This window comes from Protopterus annectens, chromosome 7.part0 (assembly GCF_019279795.1).
Source record: "Protopterus annectens isolate FY-2018-M chromosome 7.part0, PAN1.0, whole genome shotgun sequence".
NCBI lineage: Eukaryota > Metazoa > Chordata > Ceratodontiformes > Protopteridae > Protopterus > Protopterus annectens.
The window spans coordinates 312,551,470-312,570,784 of record NC_056739.1 but is presented as its reverse complement, the minus strand read 5'-3'; the positions used below and the strand labels follow the sequence as shown (position 1 = coordinate 312,570,784).

At 40.0% G+C, this 19,315-nt stretch overlaps 1 protein-coding gene across 5 annotated transcripts in view; it reads right to left on the bottom strand.

The window, feature by feature from the left end:
- The window catches only part of SRGAP2 (SLIT-ROBO Rho GTPase activating protein 2), a 1,651,541-nt gene that overhangs the window by 381,717 nt on the left and 1,250,509 nt on the right, over window positions 1-19,315 (bottom strand). For all 5 annotated transcript variants that reach the window (XM_044076850.1, XM_044076847.1, XM_044076851.1 and 2 more), the window contains one exon: window positions 5,191-5,275. In XM_044076850.1, coding sequence (XP_043932785.1) covers window positions 5,191-5,275 — 85 coding nt within the window. The remainder of the gene's footprint in view (window positions 1-5,190; window positions 5,276-19,315) is intronic.

Below are 19,315 nucleotides of genomic sequence, written 5' to 3'. Positions count from 1 at the left end.
ACAAATCACACCAAAAATTCTTAAATTAAGCAGCAATTTAGATAACTCATGTTCAAAGTGAATGGCTAAAACAACCTTTAGCTGAAAACTAAAATATGGCATCCTCCAATCAGGCTTTTCTGAGGTAGAAAAGGAAGGCAAAATGGTGCAATAAGTAGAAATATCACTTCAACGTAAGGGGTTCTCCATTTTGTTCTCAGCTGGAATGGATTGTACGTGGCATCTGCATATCCTTGTGTTCCCATGGCTTTTCTGGATGCTCTTTTTCCTTCCCACATCCCAAAGACATACATGACATGTCTCAGCAACTCTAAAGTGTCCACAGGTTTGTGAATGAAAGAGATACTGAAGAAAGGCCTGGCAATCTATTTCTATTCTGTACTTGTACAGTAAACTCTGTGGATGGTTGCAGCTGGTCATGGTGTCACTATGGGAGATAAATGTGACTCAACATGGGATTGATGGATTTAGGATGGAAAGTAAAGAACATCCAAAAATTAGACGATGGTTAAAACAGATGAACACAGTAATCAAGACTGTTAAAAGAAATTACCAGAAAAACAGAATAATCTTTGAAGAGAGAAAACTATACAGCAATTAAGACAAGAAGTATCACTGTTAGAAGCATATAGAAAAGGAAACCAATCATCAAGAATACTTAGAAAATACTAATTCATCAAAGGTTCAACCTAGCATCCCTTTCTTCCTCGAATCCTAACCATCAAATGCTCACTTCAGTAAACATTTATATCCGGGAAAAAATTTACATAGGGAAAGGAAGCAACTGACCAGCAGTACAAATTTGTCCTTTTCCTCACTGCAGTGTGATCTCAGAGTTGGTATATACCATAAGGGGGTGGGGCTCAGCTTCCCACATTGGTGGGTTTTACATACTGTGGTGTCTGTTCTGGTGTTGTTTTGGCCAAATGCTTAGCATCCCTGTTTCAATTTTTTTCAATGTGATCATTCTCTGAAATGAACATTCCATGGTTAGGGTTCGATGAACTAATATAGACCCCTTGGAAAGATACATGTGATAAAAGCAACACAGTATCAAAAACAGACCAAGATTTATCGCACAACATTGCTAATAATAAACTAAAATATCAACACAGTGGAAAACCTTAGAATATATGTTGATAAATATAAAGGAAAAGTACAAAATAAGCAATTTATGGATGATCCAAACAGATTTTATAGAAAAGTGGGAAACAAAGCAAAAGGAATAGAAACACCACAGAAAAAGAAGAGAGGAGCACATTTTGTAGTAGTATTTATGAATACCCTGTTGAACATAACAAATATGCTGAATATAAAGCATATGAAACATGATACAGTAAGTCTTTAAAATTGAATCAAAATTAAGAAATAAACCATTTATCAATTTGGTAGACCCCAGGCCCAGATGCAGTAACCAACTTCTGGCTAAATGGATTTACCTGGTTTATACAAAGATTTAGCTCAGAGTAATAATTACTTATATGCACATCCTGAGCAGACACCAAACTGGTCAAGAGGAAAAATGAACCCCCTAAGAATGAACCTGTAGTCCATCCTAAAAACTACAGACCAACAACTTGCCTCCCTATAACATACAAACCATATACTGGAATTGATGCAGACAGAGTTTATAGTCATTTAGAAAAAGAAAACTCAATTATGGCAATAGAACAAAAGGGTAACAAAATGTCATATGGAACAAAAGATATGTTTTTGCTAAATAAAGCTATAACAGATAATTGTAAAAAGGGAAGAATCTAATTATGCATTGGACAGATTACAAAAAAGCATATAACAACATTCCACATTCATGGATAAGGGATGCTTACAGATGTGTAAGATGCATTCTACATTGATCAGTTGCATTACCGTGACCATGGAACAGTGGCAAACCACTCTGCAGTTGAGCCATGACAAAGGGCAAGTTATTATAGCAGGGTCAAAAATTCAAAAATAGGTTTCCAGGGTGGTTCTCTGTTACTGCTGTTTTGTCTTACCCTTAACCTATTAAGCTATTTAATAAACAGGTTAGGCTATGGTTACAATTGCTCCCAGAAACCATTTTTGTTTAAAGACATCTCATCTATTTTTGTGGATGACTTAAAATTGCACAGCTCATCGGATAAAGAGTTGAATGCACAACTACAAATGGTTAAAATGTTCTCAGATGATAATATCATTTGGCCTTGATAAATGTGCAAAAGCAACATTTAAAAAAGGGGAAGCTACAGCTCCAAGAAAATATTAAGCCAAAACAGGAATGTGATAAAAAAAGAACTTGAGCAGGTGAGAGTCTAAAAATATTTGGGAATAGATGAAGAATCTGTAATAAAGCATAAACAAATGAGAATAAAACTCAGTAAAGAATACTTCAGAAAACTAAAAGTAATACTGCAAACTGCCTTGACATCTAGGAATAAAGTCCAAGCTATAAAGCAGCTCTTTCTTCCTGTTCCAACTTTACAGTTTTGGGGTGACTGACCGTCTCAAAAGTACTGGATCAGTTGAACAGGAAAACAAGAAAAATGCTTCATGCCTATCATATGATATAGAAAAATCAGTGTATACCAAGATTATATACTTCCCCACTCTGAAGGGGGTATAGGCCTCCTCAAAATTGATTACATGTATAGCCCTGCAATCATGGAACTGCATATTTATCTGCTGACCTTACCAGATCCAAACATAGTGAAATTTTAAAACATGAGGAAAAATAGTCCAAGGTGACATCATTGTTTAGTTTAGCAGAAATGTTTCTCTATTATGTGAGAACAGAAATTAAACTAGTATTAGACCAAAAAAAAAAAATCAGACAGCAACTGAGTGTGCCGAAAAGCAAAAGAATATAAGGAAAAAGGTCACATAAGAAGGAAAGGAAAAAAAATAAAATCCATAAATATAGTGGACGGTGCAGAGTTCTCCTGAAACATCAACATGTTGACCAAGATTTGACAAGGGAATGGTTATAAAGAGGTGAAATGAAACCAAATGATGAACGGCTAATAATGGTGGCCCAGGACAGTGGATTATACACACGTTATTTTACAATGTCCATTGAGCATTTGGAAGAAACAGACAATTGCAAGTTCAGTAATAAGAACTAGAAACAGTTGCAAATCTTGTTGCTGGGTGTGATGCACTCATGTCAGAGGGATTGCATGCTGGAAGGCACAATAATGTGGTAAGACTGTTACATTAGGGATTATGCAAACACTACAATATAGAAGTAGTTTAGAAGCATTGGAAACATGAACCATAAGGCATTATACAGAATGACAAAGTTAATATCACATGGAATCATCCATTAACAGTTCAAACAAATAGATGTGAGAAAACCAGATATAGTAGTCTGTGAATAAAAGACAAAAGTAGCACTGTTCACTGAAATTACTACACCCAGTGATTAGTGTCCTATGTACAGAGAGACAAAGCCATAAAATACTATGATATGCAGACAGAAATGACAGAAATGAGGATTAAAGGCGCCCAACAGTTCCAACAGTAGTAGGAACAACAGGCTTAATAAAAAATAATATACAGTTGTACTTCGATATGCTGCTGAGGCATTCAACCCTGGATGAATTGCAGGAGGAGTCGATTCTGGGCACACTGCAGGTGCTGCAAAGAGCACTTTTGGCCAATATCAAAGAAAGAAAATACTAATTTCATGAACTTTATCTGTACCCTGGCTTAGGAATGGGGTCCATTCCCATAATAGTATTAGAAACCCAAAAGACCTGGAGAAATTATGTCAAGGAATAACCTAGCAGTTCACTTAAGGAAGGAGACAGATTACACACCAATCACAAGCCAGTTAAGTTGAGAGTGGAGTAAAGACAAACTCAAGGTTCTCCCCTGAGAAAGGTTGTGTCTAGTAGGGTTTACCAGGTTTAAAACACTTTACAGACTTTCAAACATACACTGAGTAGGTAACCATAGGTCTAGTGGGACTTGTAGTGCAGATCCAGTAAGAAAAGGATAGCTAACTCCATGAGAAGATCACCACTCATTCACCAACAAATGCAACAGAGACAGAGCCTTTCTGCAGTACATACCCCACCACAAGATAGGAAAACTGGATAGGTAACAGGCTCCCCTCATCAGAGTAACTCTCAGGTGTACGTCACGCTGTGGTACTTACCAATGCATGACACTGTACATGGCCAAAAATAAATGCATCCTAGCACACCTGGATCTGACATATCACCAAACATGGATAAAACAATGAAACTAAGTAAATCCTTCACCAGCATGATGGATATTAGCGTTAGATAGATTACAGTGAATGAAAGCTAATCTGTAAAGTATCTTCTGAAGATTCTTTGAAAGAGGTTCTAGTTATTCAAATCAACATCAATGTGCATCCCCTACCAATTTTAAATGAAGGCCTGAGTACTGCAATTCATACATCATTTATGCATATGCAAAACAATTCATTACAATGACTACAGACCCAGGCATACCACAGAAGCTTATGCATCAAACACGGACTGTAGAAAATGCATGAATCTGTTTCTGCAACCCACAGCATCAAGCTGCATACCGTTACACCCCTCTAAAACTCCTTAGCTTCCAAGTCAGCATGAAACACGGCTTCTCATCAATATACCTTTTTCAATTACTTCACAAAAATTTCTGGTACCTTCAAATAGATGTCTAGTCGCATTTCGGCCATTAGTATACCATTAAAACATTCCAAAATGCATAGCCACACCTCAGGATTAAAAGAGCAGGTATAAGCCAATAAACATGATAATGTGCGTCTTCAGAAACTGGAAAATGCCCCATGAAATTACACTTAACTAGGGCTTCTTTAAACCAGTATTTCAGAGTTCAAGAAGGATTACAGGTACTTCTGCAAAAACAGACAGGTGTGCTACAAGTCTTAGTAAATGAATCATGGGGTGTCTCCTACTGTCCGTCATTTACCTGTAACTAACCAGTATATGAGAACCAAGAGATACCATCTTCAGTTCTATACTAAGAAACATGCCAGAATACAATTAACTGCATGTCATGTGCACATTTTCTTGGCAGTCATCTAACAATTCTCACTTGGGTGATAGTATTGGAAGGCTAACATGTCAATTAAACATGACAGACAGCAATTCCTTCTGGGAATGGGGTGTGTACCCTGTCAGATCCTGAACAAGTATCATTCTTCAGACTGCTAACAATCAAACAACTCACTTTCTCCCAGAGTCTTCTGCAGAAGGTCATGTTTTGCCTGAAGTTTTGTGATTAGTGTTCTTCCTTCCAGGAACTCCTTGATTTTCTGCCAAAGTGAAGAAAGTAAACAGGATTAGAATGTATTTTATTTATAGGGTGGTACTTTTTTTCACTCTCCAACTTGATTAATTTCTTTCTCAGAAACTCTACTTATTCCTCCCCTCCAAGCGCTTACATAAATGGTGATACCCATGTCTCCCCCCAAACCCTTTTATACTGGAACAGCTGAGCTCTAGCTGGACCCATGCACAAAGAATGTTTAACAGTCTCCTGTAAGAAGTCAAAGGGTTATTTGACCTTACCCCCAGTACTTGCCGTGTTTATCATCTCCTCAAAGTTGGCCAATATGCAGCTTCATATCCTTGATGTACAGGTAACTGAACTGCATAGCAGTCCAAAAGCAACTTAAAAGGCAGCTGGACAGACATCCCTCAAACAGTATGGATAGCACAGATTAGGACAGGCTTCTCTCAAAAAGCCTAGATACTAGAGACGAGGTCAGGCACAGAAAGGCCAGTGACAGCTTGATATGTTCTCTCTCTCTTTTGCCTGACATGTGCTCCTTTTACATATAAAAATCAGGAGCATGACCTTTTAATACAGCTTCAACATAAAAGTATTTAACAAAATATTCAGTGCTTTTATTTCATTTCCAGTATAAAATGATACTAGTGAAAACAGAGTTAAACTTCATCTGCCTAGCAGTACATTAAAATAAATGCAAATGAGTGGCACTTCAAGCTGCATTGTCAAGCCTGAATTTCAATTTCGAGAAAAAATTTTTTTGTTGTGTACTCCACACCAAACCAAAACCTCCATGCTCTTGGTCACTTCTAAACAGAATCTGTTACACCTAGTTAAGCATTAACTAGTTAAACTCAAACTGTGTAGACAGTCAGTCACGGAAAAATGTAGCAGGTGTTATCAAGACCATAAGACAATAACTCTGTAAACGTTAAATGTAACAGAAGATAAAACCTGGATTATAAACCTTCAGTACAGCACACTGACATTAACTGAAAGACGATGAAAACTAGAATTATTTTCACACCTATTTAAACTCATTTTCATGGTAACTGCTTATAAACCACACCTGTCAAAATGAGTTAATCTCAAAGAAAACATGACACTATAGCTTCAGCACCACTGTATTATATTTCAATACGGAGTAGCAATCTGTCTGCATTAAAGCAAGTTTAACCCCTTCCCATTGGCTCATGAGTTATCTTGGCACCTTGCCACCTAAAAGTAGTGCCATCAAGTCTAGTGTCAAGACATTTGGTTTGGAGCCACCTTTAACTCAGTGGCAAAAGATTATAACATGAACAGTTTGCTTGGTGGTTAGAGGGAAAAATAAAAACTGGAATACAAATATGACCTGCAGCAGACTACCATATGTACCTTAGGCAGAGTTCATGATAATATCTAAAATTCATCAATGACAGGAGGTGAGGACAGCATACCGGGGAGGACAAAGCAAACCAGCAGAATTCAGAATGTTTCAAGTCTGAATGTCAACGCAATAAAGGTACAGGAAAACTCACAGACAAGGGAGTTATAATGGTGCTTCCATCAATACATTACTGCATTTTAAGGCCTGTGTTGTATTTATATCATTTTAGTATTTTACTATATCATATAGCATTACTTTTTAATCTTCTTATTATTGGTGCTTTGTTCTTTAAAGCACTATAATAAAGCTGAATTTGAAATGCAGAATATATATGCAAATGAGGAGCAGAAGCAATTTAACTGACAGCCAGGGATATCAAGACTGACCTGATACACTTCAACATGACACATACTGATGGTTACAAACTAGGCACATGTTTTTAACATACACAAGTAGCAGAAACAACAGAAATAGCCATGCCGGACAGCATGAGCCATCCCCTGTACACACACAAAGGGCCAATGACATTTTTGTCACTTACCTGTATATGTGCAGGGATGTCCTACATTTCCTTCAAAATAAGTTGAAAGGAATTAAACTGCTCAGGTGCAAATTCATTGATTTTAGTTTTACTCAAAACTGCTGTGCTCTGTTTTGGAGAACTTCTCACTTCATCACCTTTATACAACTAAGTTTGGAAGTGTGGGAGTTCCAGGTATGTACAATTTAACTCTTCTCCACTTTTACACATATTAGAAATAAATACACTCATACCTCTCAACCTCTCAGCAGAAGAAACCTGGAAAAAGACAGAAATAATGGGGGGACAAAGACCCAAAAATAGGGACATATTTTAAATAGTGCGCTTACAAACTTAAAAGTTGTTAGAATAACAGGTTTTGCATTATTTATTTATTTTCTGGAGGATACGAAGTCTGAAACTCAAATGTCCATCATTATTTAGTATTATTTAATTACTTCAATCCTCAACGGATTTGCCAGAAAGCCACAATTTTTTAAGAAAAACAGACCAAAAATATGAGGCAAAAATCTGGACATTCTGCAAAAATATGGACAGCAGTTGAGAGGTTATGAATAGACTGGATTTGCCACTCTTGTTTATTTTGTATATCTGGTCATTTTTTGAGCCTGGGATAAGACTGAAATTGGTGAGAACTGATCACTGCTCTACCCTGGTAAACAAATTCAAATAAATAAATAATAAGGTGTTCGATTACAGAGGGTGTTATGTGTCAAGCAGTCATGATCTAGGAGTTTATTTTCAATACATCCGAACACCATGTGTTTGGGCGACTAAATACCCACCCATTGATTGGGTAAATTACTCGTGTTCAAACTCACTTGCCCAAAGGTTCCTCGACTTCGTTAGCTCCAATGCCTTAGACCAGCTGGTTGACACCCCCCACAAGGGGTGCCAACATCCAGGGGTGCCTGCAGGTAGCCCTCAGTCAGCCTGAATACCAGAGACTTAGTTTTCCTGCTTCAGATGCTGTCACTTCTTCCATGACGTCAGGTCGTCAGGGGGTATAAAAACAGACAGCCAATGCCATTATATCAGTTTTTCTAGCTCCAAATTTCAGGAGCCCCTAAACAGGGAGCTAGTATCTTCTTCTTCTTTAGGCTTTTCCCGGTTAGGGGGTCGCCACAGTGGATCACCTGTCCGCTCATGATTGGCAGTGGAGTTTTACAGTGTCGAGTTGCCAGCCTGGCACCCAACCTTCCACAGAAGGCACACACATGCACACACACACACACGCACACACCTAGGACCAATTTAGAGTGTCCAATCCACCTACAGCAGGTCTTTGGGATGTGGGAGGAAACCGGAGCACCCGGAAGAAATCCACGTGACCACAGGGAGGACATGCAGACTCCACACAGTAGGCACCCCAGCCGAGGATCGAACCAGACAACCTATTGCTGTGAGGGAGCTAGTATATGGTGGGGAAAACACCACCAGTAAAAAGTAAATACCAATACCAGTAGGAATAGCCATAGAGAGGAGAGATAAAGAGACAGAGAAAACCAGGGGGCTGGAGGGAGGGAAACCAGGACTGCAACAGTGAATACACTCAAACATCTACATTTATGGTAAGTGTACACAAATGTATTATGTTCTTCGTGTTTCACTGTTGCAGTCATCACACATGGGTTGTTTCCCAAAGCTGAGAAAGGGTGGAGACAGTCAAGACGAGTTAGGGCTGGCTAGTAGGCCTTGCAAGACTGCTTTAGCAAATCCTGCCCTGGATTTGGAAAAGACTGGCAGGTGATAATGCTTGGTGAAGGTGTGTACAAAACACCAGGTAGCAGCTTCCAGTATGTCCCTTGTAGGGACTCCCCTGAGAAATGCTGTAGAGATAGATGTAGCTTTAGTGGAATGCGTTCTAACTCCCTGAGGGTTTGGTTTTCCATGGTGCGTGTAGCAAAAATGGATGCAGTGTGCTATTTATTTGGAAATGGTTTGTTTTGAAATGGCCTCACCCACTGCCCCTGTTGCAAAGCTGACTAGCAGCTGGTCAGATTTTCTGAAAGGCTTAGTCCTATCAAGGTAGAACCTGAGCTGTCTGTGCACGTCCAAAGAGTGCAGGATCCTTTCCCCTTTATTTTTAGGATTAGAGAAGAAGGTTGGCAAATGGATGGATTGGTTGAGAGCCACACTGGACACCACTTTAGGCATAAAGGAAGGGTTAGTTCTGAGGGAAACCCTGTCAGCATGTAAAATAATGAAGGGTTCCACAGCCATCAGTGCGTGTAACTCAGACACTCTTTTAGCTGAAGTGATGGCTAGAGGCAAGGCTGTTTTCCAAGAGAGGAATTTTAACTCTGCTGAAGCAGCAGGTTTAAAAGGGGGAAGTGTGAGCTTTTCCATAACAAAGTTAAGGTCCCAAAACAGGGATGGGTGCTCTCCTTGGTGGCCTTAAGTTGTTTGCCCCTCTCAGGAACTGTTTGATGAGAGGATGAGAGAATAGAGGTGGCTCAGTATTTTAATAAGCCGAAAAGGCAGAGGCATGGATCTTAATGGAGGAGAAGGATAGGCCTCTGTGTAGTAGTTCTGCTAGATAATCCAGGGTTAGAGGTAAGGAGGGCAGTGCTGTATCCTTTCCTTTAGACTGAATCCAAGAACAACACCTTTTTCACTTTTCAGTATAGGATTTCCTAGTACTGGGCCTTCTGGCTTCAAGGATGACATACAGCACCTGCTTGCTTTGGGTTGCCGGCAGGGTATTTAAGGAATAAGCCAGGCCGCAAGATTTAGGATTTGCAATTGTGGATACAAAATCTGTCCCTCCAGCTGAGAAAGCAAGGTTGGGGTCTGGTGTAGGTGCCAGGGTGGCACTGTTGTCAGGCTGCACAGGAGTGGGTACCAGTGCTGGCGTGGCCAGTCCGGGGCAGTCAGAATTGTCCTTGGGCTGTCTTGTTTTATCTTGAGTAATATTCTTGAGATAAGGGGCAGAGGGAGAAAGGCATAGCTTGAGAGGTTTTCCCATTGAAAGGCTAGGGCATCCGCGATTCCAGGCCCTGCTGTAAGGGTTCCTGGTGCAGAATTTCCTTAACTGGTGGTTGTCAGTGGAGGCAAAGAGATCCACCTCTGGGGTCCCACATTTCTGGATCAGAAGGTTGAAGGTGCTGGGCTCCAATTTCCACTCATGTGGGTCTAGGATATTTCTGCTTAAGTCTGCCAGAAAATTTTGTTTGCCTGGCAGGAAATGAGTTTGTAGATGAACTTGGTTGTCCAAGGCCGTGTTCCACAGGGCCATGGCTAACCTGCAGAGTGGGTAAGAATGGTTCCCCCTGCTTGCTGATGTACCACATAACTGTGGTGTTGTCTGTTTTTATTCGCAGTTGTCCGGGAAGGAGTAGGTATCCTAAAGCTGTCACGGCATTCTGTACATCTAGCATCACTTTTTGATTAATGTGCAGGAGAATTTGCCTTGGGCTCCAGTGGCCCTGAATGCATTCGCCTGCCAAGTGAGCCCCCCATGCATAATCTGATGCATCTGTGGTTAGGGTCTGGGTGTCGTGGGTTTGAGTAAAATGCAGTCCCTTGTTGTGGTTGCATGCTTCTGGCCACCAAAGGAACTCTGCCCTTAGACAAGGTATGATACGAATGACTGTTTCCAGGTCCTGAGAATGTTGGCACCAAATACTTAAGTACCAATGAAGTTTCCTCATATGCAGTCTTGCATATGGAATTAGCAGAATACAGAAGACCAGATAGCTGGGTTCTGGTGGCCATTTGTTTGAAGGAGTCTGTCAGATAGACCTGTTTTTCTGAAGTGAGGAATGCCATCTGGGAAGATGTATCCAAGCTTGCTCCCAGGAATCCAATCTTTTGACTGGGTACCAGTTGTGATTTTTTTTCGTTGATGGTGTACCCCAATGAAGTTAGAAGGCTTTTTACAAATGTCAGGTGCTGAAGCAGCAGCTCCTGACTGACGCCTGAAACAGGCAGTCGTCCAAGTATGGGTACATTTGGATATTTCTCTGCCTGCAGTAGGCAATGGCTGGAGCCAAGCATTTTGTGAATACCTTGGGAGTAGTAGATAAGCCAAAGGGACGTGCAGAGAACTGATAATGCATAGACCTTGCCCTGAAGCGTAGATATTTCCTGCATGACTCCCTTATTGGGATGTGCAGATAAGCTTCTTTTTAAGTCTAGAGCGACTAACCAGGCATCCTTGGCTAGCATAGGGAGAAGCTGTTTCAGGGTAAGCATCTTGAATTTTGGTACCACCAGGAAGGTGTTGAGAAATGAAAGATCCAGGATTGGGCACCAAGACCCCTCTTTCCTGGGTACCAGGAATAGTCTGGAGTAGAAACCTTGACCCCTCTGTTCTACTGGAACAGGCTGAATAGCTCTGATATTGAGCAAGGAAAGTACTTGGTTTTGAGCCTCTGCCCACTGGTTTGGAAGAAGGTCTGGAAACCCGCTTGGGGTTGGCAGTGAATGGAAATAAAATTTGTACCCCTGGGTTACAATGTTGAGGACCCATTGGTCCTGAGTGATGGACATCCAATTTTTTGCATGAAGGGCAAGTTTTCCTCCTAGGGGCACAAGCAATTGGGCAGGGCTGGGAAGCAGAGTTGAGAATTCATTGTGAGCTTTTTCCATAAGGAGGTGGCTTACCACTCCCTGCTCTAGGGGTGGGGGCGCTCCATTGCTTACATCTCTGCATACCCTGAGACTGTAGTCTGGGTAATTTGTTTCCCCTGGGTCTTGTTTGGGAAGGCCTGGAGGGGGCTTGAAAGGACCAATGTTTTGAAGGGCAATGCCTACTGAATCTAGGTGGTTGCACTTGTAGGAATTCTTTAATAGTTTGCATAGATTTAGCCTTTTCTTTCATCTTTTTAAGAACTTCATCTGCTTTGGTGCCAAACAGGCGGTCCTTATTTAAAGGAGTGTCTAGCAATTTAGATTTGACATGATCTGGCAAGGCCTGCTCCTTCAGCCAAGCATGTCTTCTCAGTACAGAACCAGTGACTGCTGCCCTGCAAGATGCTTCCAGGGCATCAAAACCACACTGCAAAGTATGCTTACTAACTTGGTTTGCAGAGTGCATAAGCTCCTGCAATTCTTTATTTTCTGCACAATCTGGAAAAATTACCACTTTTTAATAAGTTCCATAATATGTTGCTGGTAATTCAGCATGCGAAACTGGCAATTCAATGCCCTGATAGCAAGAGATGCAGAGGTATATACCTTCTTACCCCATCTGTCTAAAGCTCTGGAATCCCTGTCCGAAGGGATAAGATTTTTGGCTGTAGTAGCCTTAATACCTTTAGGTCCCTGGGAAATGATCTCTGGATCAGCAGTAGGATTCTTGAAAAGAAACTTGTGACAATCAGGTACTCTGTAGTACCGGTCTGGTTTCGTAGGGGCCGGAAGTAAAGTGTCTGGAGTAAGACTGGATTCCAAGAAAACATCATCCACAACATCCAGGACAGGGGGTATTGCTAAAGGCCTGTGTTGAGGCGACTAATAATTCTCTGAGTCTCTTTTTGGACTGAGGATAGCCTTGGCATTCCTAATGGAAATGCTCTCTAAGTATGCAAGGTTTCACCAAAAGAGAAATCCTCTGGAGGGGAGGCACAGGGAATGGAGTCCTCCACATCTGAATCCTCATAAGCGGATAAGGGCATGTCTTCATAATCAGAAAGGTCAGAGTCATCGGGCTCCTGGTATGTAGAACCTGAAGGGAACTGGAGTCTTTGTCTTTTAGCTGGGGAAGGCTGGCTTCCCCTAATCAGCATAATAAGGTCTTCAGCCATTCTAAACATTTGTTTTTGTGGCATGGGTGCCTGAGCATGCACTTTGGTTGTCAGTTTTCTAGGGGTAGTGCGTACTCTGGGCCTAAGAAACTCGGTAGATTCGGTTATAAAATAAGTCGTCGGTTTGATTCGAACATCGGTAGGATGAAAAACTCCCTCAGAAGCTGGTGCCTGCACAGCGGCTCTGGACCCAACTAAGGTAGAGACATCCACTGGTTTCATAGTCAAAGAAGCATCTCACGGCATACCGGATTCCAAATGGGTCTCAGCTGAGGCCTGTGAATTCACAGAAGCGGGCATCAGGGGCTGCAAAGGTGCCTCACTGAGTACCGGCGGACTGGTGACTAGCTTAAAGGAAGCGTCGTCAACAGTTTTGGATCTGTCTCTGTCTTTTTCTTTATGTCTTTTCGGAAGATGGGTAGTCGGATGGCTTACTGAAGCCATTTCAGAATACGGAGATCGAGAGCAAAATAATTTAGCGACAAAGATAGCCAGATGACGAATGGTTCGGGCATTAAACAAGGCACAAAATCGACAGTGAGGGACGTCGTGGTCTGGGATTAAACAGGTGACGCAGTAAGAATGAAAATCTCTGTGAGGTGTTTGCTTTCCACAGGTAAGACAATTGTTAACTTTTTCTGACATCGGTTAGAGCAAGTAAAAAGGATCCCCAATGGGGTACTTAACTTTAGAAGACTTCAGGATTATTCAACTCAAAAACAAAAAATTCAGGTAGCGGCCGACCGGCACTTGCGAACTGCTTCTGCTTCGGGCTCCTCCTTGGCAAGAAAGACTGATGTAATGGCGTCGGCTGCCTGTTTTTATACCGCTGATGACCTGATGTCATGGAAGAAGCGACAGAACCCAACGCAGAAATACTAAGTCTCTGCCATTCGGGCCAACTGAGGGTTACCTGCAGCCAGATAACCCAAGTGTGATGATTGCAACAGTGAAACACGAAGAAAATCTAAAGGTCTGTGGCTGACAAGGTTTGCTGATGACTGCAAACTGGAAGCGGTCACAGAATCTCCCAATGATGTTAACATCCTACAAGAGGGTCTTACACAAACAAATGACTGGTGCCAAAGCCATGGCCTTAAACTCAATACAAAAAAATGCATCTTCATCCCTTTCAGTAAGAGCGATGTTCCTGCTAACTACCACATTGGTGGCAATACCTTAAGTATGTGCTCAGGGATGAGAGACCTGGGCAAACAGGTTGACAGCAATCTTACCTTTGACCATGTCTCCACAGTGGTAAGAAGGGCAGTCTATGCTCATCTCATAAGTAAAGGCATTGCCTCCACAAAAAAAGTTATAACCTCCCTGTACTCTTCCCTCATCAGTCCAATAACAGAGTGCAAGGCCCTTTTGATATGTACCTTTCCAAGCACCTGCAACAATTGGAGACCACAAAGGTTCCTCACAAGGAAAATTCAGGGTCTTCAGCATCTGTCCTATGGGGATCGTCTGAAATCACTGTCACTTTATTCTGCTTCAGACAGACTACTCAGAGGTGGTCTCGGTCTTGCATACAAGGCAATCTCTGACCCTGAATGCTTCACATCTGTCAAATGGTACACGGGTTATTCGCTCTAGACACCTTAACCTGGTATGCGACACTAACAGAAACTGCTGGAGGGACAACTCCCAGAGGTTACCACACATTTGGAACAGACTTGCACTTCATATCAAACAGAGCACCTCTGTTCATGCTCCTCCACATAGCCTTATGGTTTACCAGGTGTATAAGCTACCGTAATGTACATCCATGTGGCAATATGCACTGTTTTGTCAGTGTTCAAGGAGATAGCAGCACTTAATGGAAGCAAAGCATAGTAGTCCTTATATTTCTGTTACTCGTACTCTCAAGGGTACTGCTGAGCAAACATATGGTTATAAAGGATGTAGAGGCAACACTTAACTCTGGACTATCACTGAAAAAGTACTCAAAGGACCACAGAGTACTTTGGGCATATTGTCGATGCAACCTTTCTATGCAGTATCCATTACTTTTAATATCTGTTGTGCGATTTTCATGTAAGGCACAAAGGCTGCCATACCATGTACCCTGCCTTGCAAACCTCCATCAAAATGCTCCCACAGTTCTAGCAATGGCATTCTGTCCATCACGGACACAGACAATGCACTTTCCTTAAACAAGTATGCTGCACTTGCTGATCAGGTTTATACTTAGAACTGACAGCAACCCAGTTTTACCTTTGAATCTCATGCTCATCAACAGCGAAGCATGGAGGATATTTATGAATCTGTCAGCCCGTATTATAAGGAACATGTTAGCAAGAATGTGTGAACAAGGTTGTTTTGACTGCAATGAGATTCACCTTTAAATGGTTATTTGGTTTTGAGATGGGCAAGAAAAAACAGTCTGAAGTAAAAGCAACTAACCATCAAATCTTCCCAATAGTTTTCATCACCTGACAACAATTAAATGACTTGGACAGCAAGTGACAGTGTATTTAAGAATCGAATGTTATTACTAGAGTCAGTATATCCGCCATGTGATCCCAGACACATATTAAAGGTGCACCCAGTCAGAAAGTAGATATTCTAGGAGGACAGAAGATAGAGTTTAAAGGTTGGAACATCTCCCATACAAATGCGCATTTGAAGATAAGTTTTGTGATTTGCTCACAGTCAAGGGAATTGCAATCTATTACAAAGAACTTCCTATAAAGGGACTCTGTGAATATCAGACTGGGGGATAATGTCAAAAGCCTTAGCCAGATCAAGATAAGAAGCTTGAACAGCGTGACCACTCTCCATAACGTCTAACATTTTCAAATATGTTTACTAGGTTCATGAAACCAAACTGAGTGGGATCCAGATCAGCTAAGCTGCCTGTACCTGTATCAATGAGTTCTGCTACGACACATTCATACAAGGCTGGTGAGCCTATAATTATTATGGGTCTGTACAGTGAACTACCCTTGTGTAGAGTCATCACACTGGCTCTTTTATAGGGCTTCAGGCACAAACCCTGCAGATATAGTCTGTAGCTGAACAATTTAACTAGAGTACGTGGCACTGATGAGAGTGCAGCCTGGTGTGTAATTTAGTCTCAGAGAAATTATTTTTAGCCTCCTACAGGGATTCAAAGATTTCCAAGGTGATTTCAGGGGAAACTAAATTTTCACGGATACTGGGAGCAAGAATGTGTGTAGGTAGATTTAAGCCATCACTAAATATGTCTTTTGACTATATCGTTGATATTATTATCGATGAGCTCAATGTGTTTTTGAACATTATTCCTTAAATTTCCTGACATAACTGAAGAAAGATTTCTAGTTTCCTTTGATATCTGTAGCAATCTTACATTCAAATAGATTCACTGGTAAGCATTAGGCTAGCTGCCCTTGTGGACCATTTTAAGCCCAGCCACGTTCCCTTACTGAGAATCAAACCCTGTATCTCTTTTCTGTGAGGTAAACAACTTAACCAGTACGGAAAAAAAAAAACACTAGGCTAGATGCCCTTGTGGGCCATTTTAGCCTAGCCAATTTCCCTTTCAAAGGTAGGACTCAAATGTTGTATGTTGCGCCTGTGAGGTAAACACCTTAACCATTATACCGCTTCCCTTAAAGTGAATCTCTGACGACTTTATACACTGCTATGACTCTGCTTTACATTTTCTAATAGTGGTCTTGCTGATATACTTCATTGTGGTCTTGGGTGGGGTGGGGGTTCTTACAGCTTTTCGTTATTTTTCTTATTTTGCTACATAACTCATGAATATGGGGGTTTCACCTGAGAGGTTTTCTCCTGATCACACCATTACATTTAGAGTGGATGGGTGCAGTTTTTCCTATAGAGCGGTTCAAATACAGATACAAATTGGAAGTTAATGTGGCAGGCCTCTAAGTTGGGTCCATTTGCAAGGGACTGGAAGCGAATTTTGCACAGGTCTTCTACAAAGCAGAAGTAGGTCTGCCATGGAGAAGTCCCTACAGATGGCTTCATTTGGTTGTGAGATTGCACTATTAAGCTTGACAGCGAAGGCAGTAGATTTTTGGTCAGATTTTAAACAAAGATGTGTAGATGCGTGGAAAGGGCAAGCATCAGCTAGGCTGGCACGGACAAGATCAAAGACAGTACTGCCTCTAGTGGCTACTTTTATAATTTACTACTCCTGTGCATTCGTATTAATGTCAAGAAAAAAGTTCACAGGAGTAGAAACGCTTAATTTATTAAACCAGATAAAAGCTTTTGGGATGCACCCTTCCTCAGTTATTGTCAAGCTTTAAAATACATCCCAGTATATACCTTCTATTGCATAACAACACATGATACAGCCAACCAATAAAATAATACATACAATTATCCAATCTTTAACATAAAACATTTAGTAAAACATAAAATTGTAAGTTTATACTGTCTACATATATATATATATATATATATATATATATATACATATATATATATATATATATATATATACATATATGTATGTATACATATAGATATATATATATATATATATATATATATATGCAGCTTTAAAATACATATTTATACATCATTTATATTGCATTTGTTTTTCCACTAAATAAGGTTTTATAGTTACCATATTGTTTAAACCAGGGAATTTATCAGCATCTAATCTAGTTATCCACCCATATTCAGCAATGTCCAGTTTGTTATTTATATCCTCTCCTCTTATATTCCTTTGAACAATTTCTAAAACTTTAAATTTAAAAACGTCTATCACCATATTCATTAACATGTCTAGCTAAAGCATTTGTTATTACATTTCTTCTTTATATCAGACTTGTGCTCTATTATTCGATCTTTTAATCGTCTTGAGCATTTTCCTACATAGAAACATGTGCATCTTATACGTGTACCCAAGTAAACAACAAATTATGTGTTACATGTTGCTTGATACCTTATGTCAAATTTATATTTAGTTGTTGGAAGCTCAAATTCTAACAGGTTACAAATGTTACTACAACAACTGCAATTATAACATGGCAATGTTCTACACCTACCCTTAGGAGATATTATAATGTTGACTTTAAAATCCTTAAAACAAAGTTGCCTTCTTAGATTCATGCTGTTTCTATATGTAAAGTATGGCTTATTTCCCAATAAACTTAATAATTTTAGCATAGAAATCAGTATCCGCCAGTTTCTTTTGATGATGTTCTCTATTTCCATAGTCATTCTGTTATATGTTGTTATATAACGTATCTTTAGTGTTTTATCATTTGTGCATAACAGGGATGAACTGTACATCACTAAAGAAAAGAGGAGCAGTTATTCTGTTATCAAAAGTTTCCTACATTATTCCAGACACCAAATCCTTTTTATACCCTGTATTAATGAAATCATCCATCAATTGTTCCATTTGCTCTACACATTTATCATCATCAGTATTTAGTCTACTTATTCGTAGAAACTGTGCCTTAACTATTCCACGAAAAACATGCCTGGCATGCATGCTATTAATATGTGTGTATCTATTCACCTGCATATCCTTATTATGTACGCATGTTCTTAGCACACCAGAATCATTAATAAGCTGTACATCAAGATATGATATTTCATTACTAGAGCAGGTCATTGTAAATCTCAGAAAAGGGGTACTATTATTTATATACTCAACAAATTTATTCAAAACCTCCTCACTTCCTTTTCAAATTAGAAAGCGATCATCTATAAAACGTTGACAGAATAAAACTCTATCTTTATATTCATTTTAATTCCCATATATAAATTCACTAACATTAATTCAATATTATATTAGCATATGTGCTGGCCATTGGCGTACCCATGACTACTCCAGAAATTTGCGAATATGGTTGTCCATCAAATAAAAATGCATTTTTAGTTAATATTATCTCTGTCATACTGCACATATTTTCTATTGTTCTTCCATTCATATTTGCATTTTTACATAAAAATTCACATATTGAGTTGATGCCATACATATTTGGAACTACAGTGAAGAGGGAGCTTATGTCAAGTGTAACCATCAGAATATTCATTGTACCATTACTTTTGTACCATTGGTATAATTTAGACAGAAAACCCCCTGTATCCTTTACATAGCTCTTACATAATGAAAGATGCTTACTTAAAACACCCTGTATGTAAATAGAAATTGGCTCTGTAAACTGCCCCCTTCCCGACACTATCGGTCTCATTGGGGGTTGAGATATAGACTTATGCAACTTTGGGATGTCATATATTATTGGTGTTCGTGGACATGGCACTGTAAAAAAGTTAAATAATTCTACAGAAATGTCACCTTGTAGTTGTGCATCATAAATAAACATATAAACATCAGCTATCAAATTTTTAATTTTAATATTAAAGTCTAAGGACATGCTGAGCATATCCATTTGTAGACGGGCAAGTGTGCCATTTCACACTGGG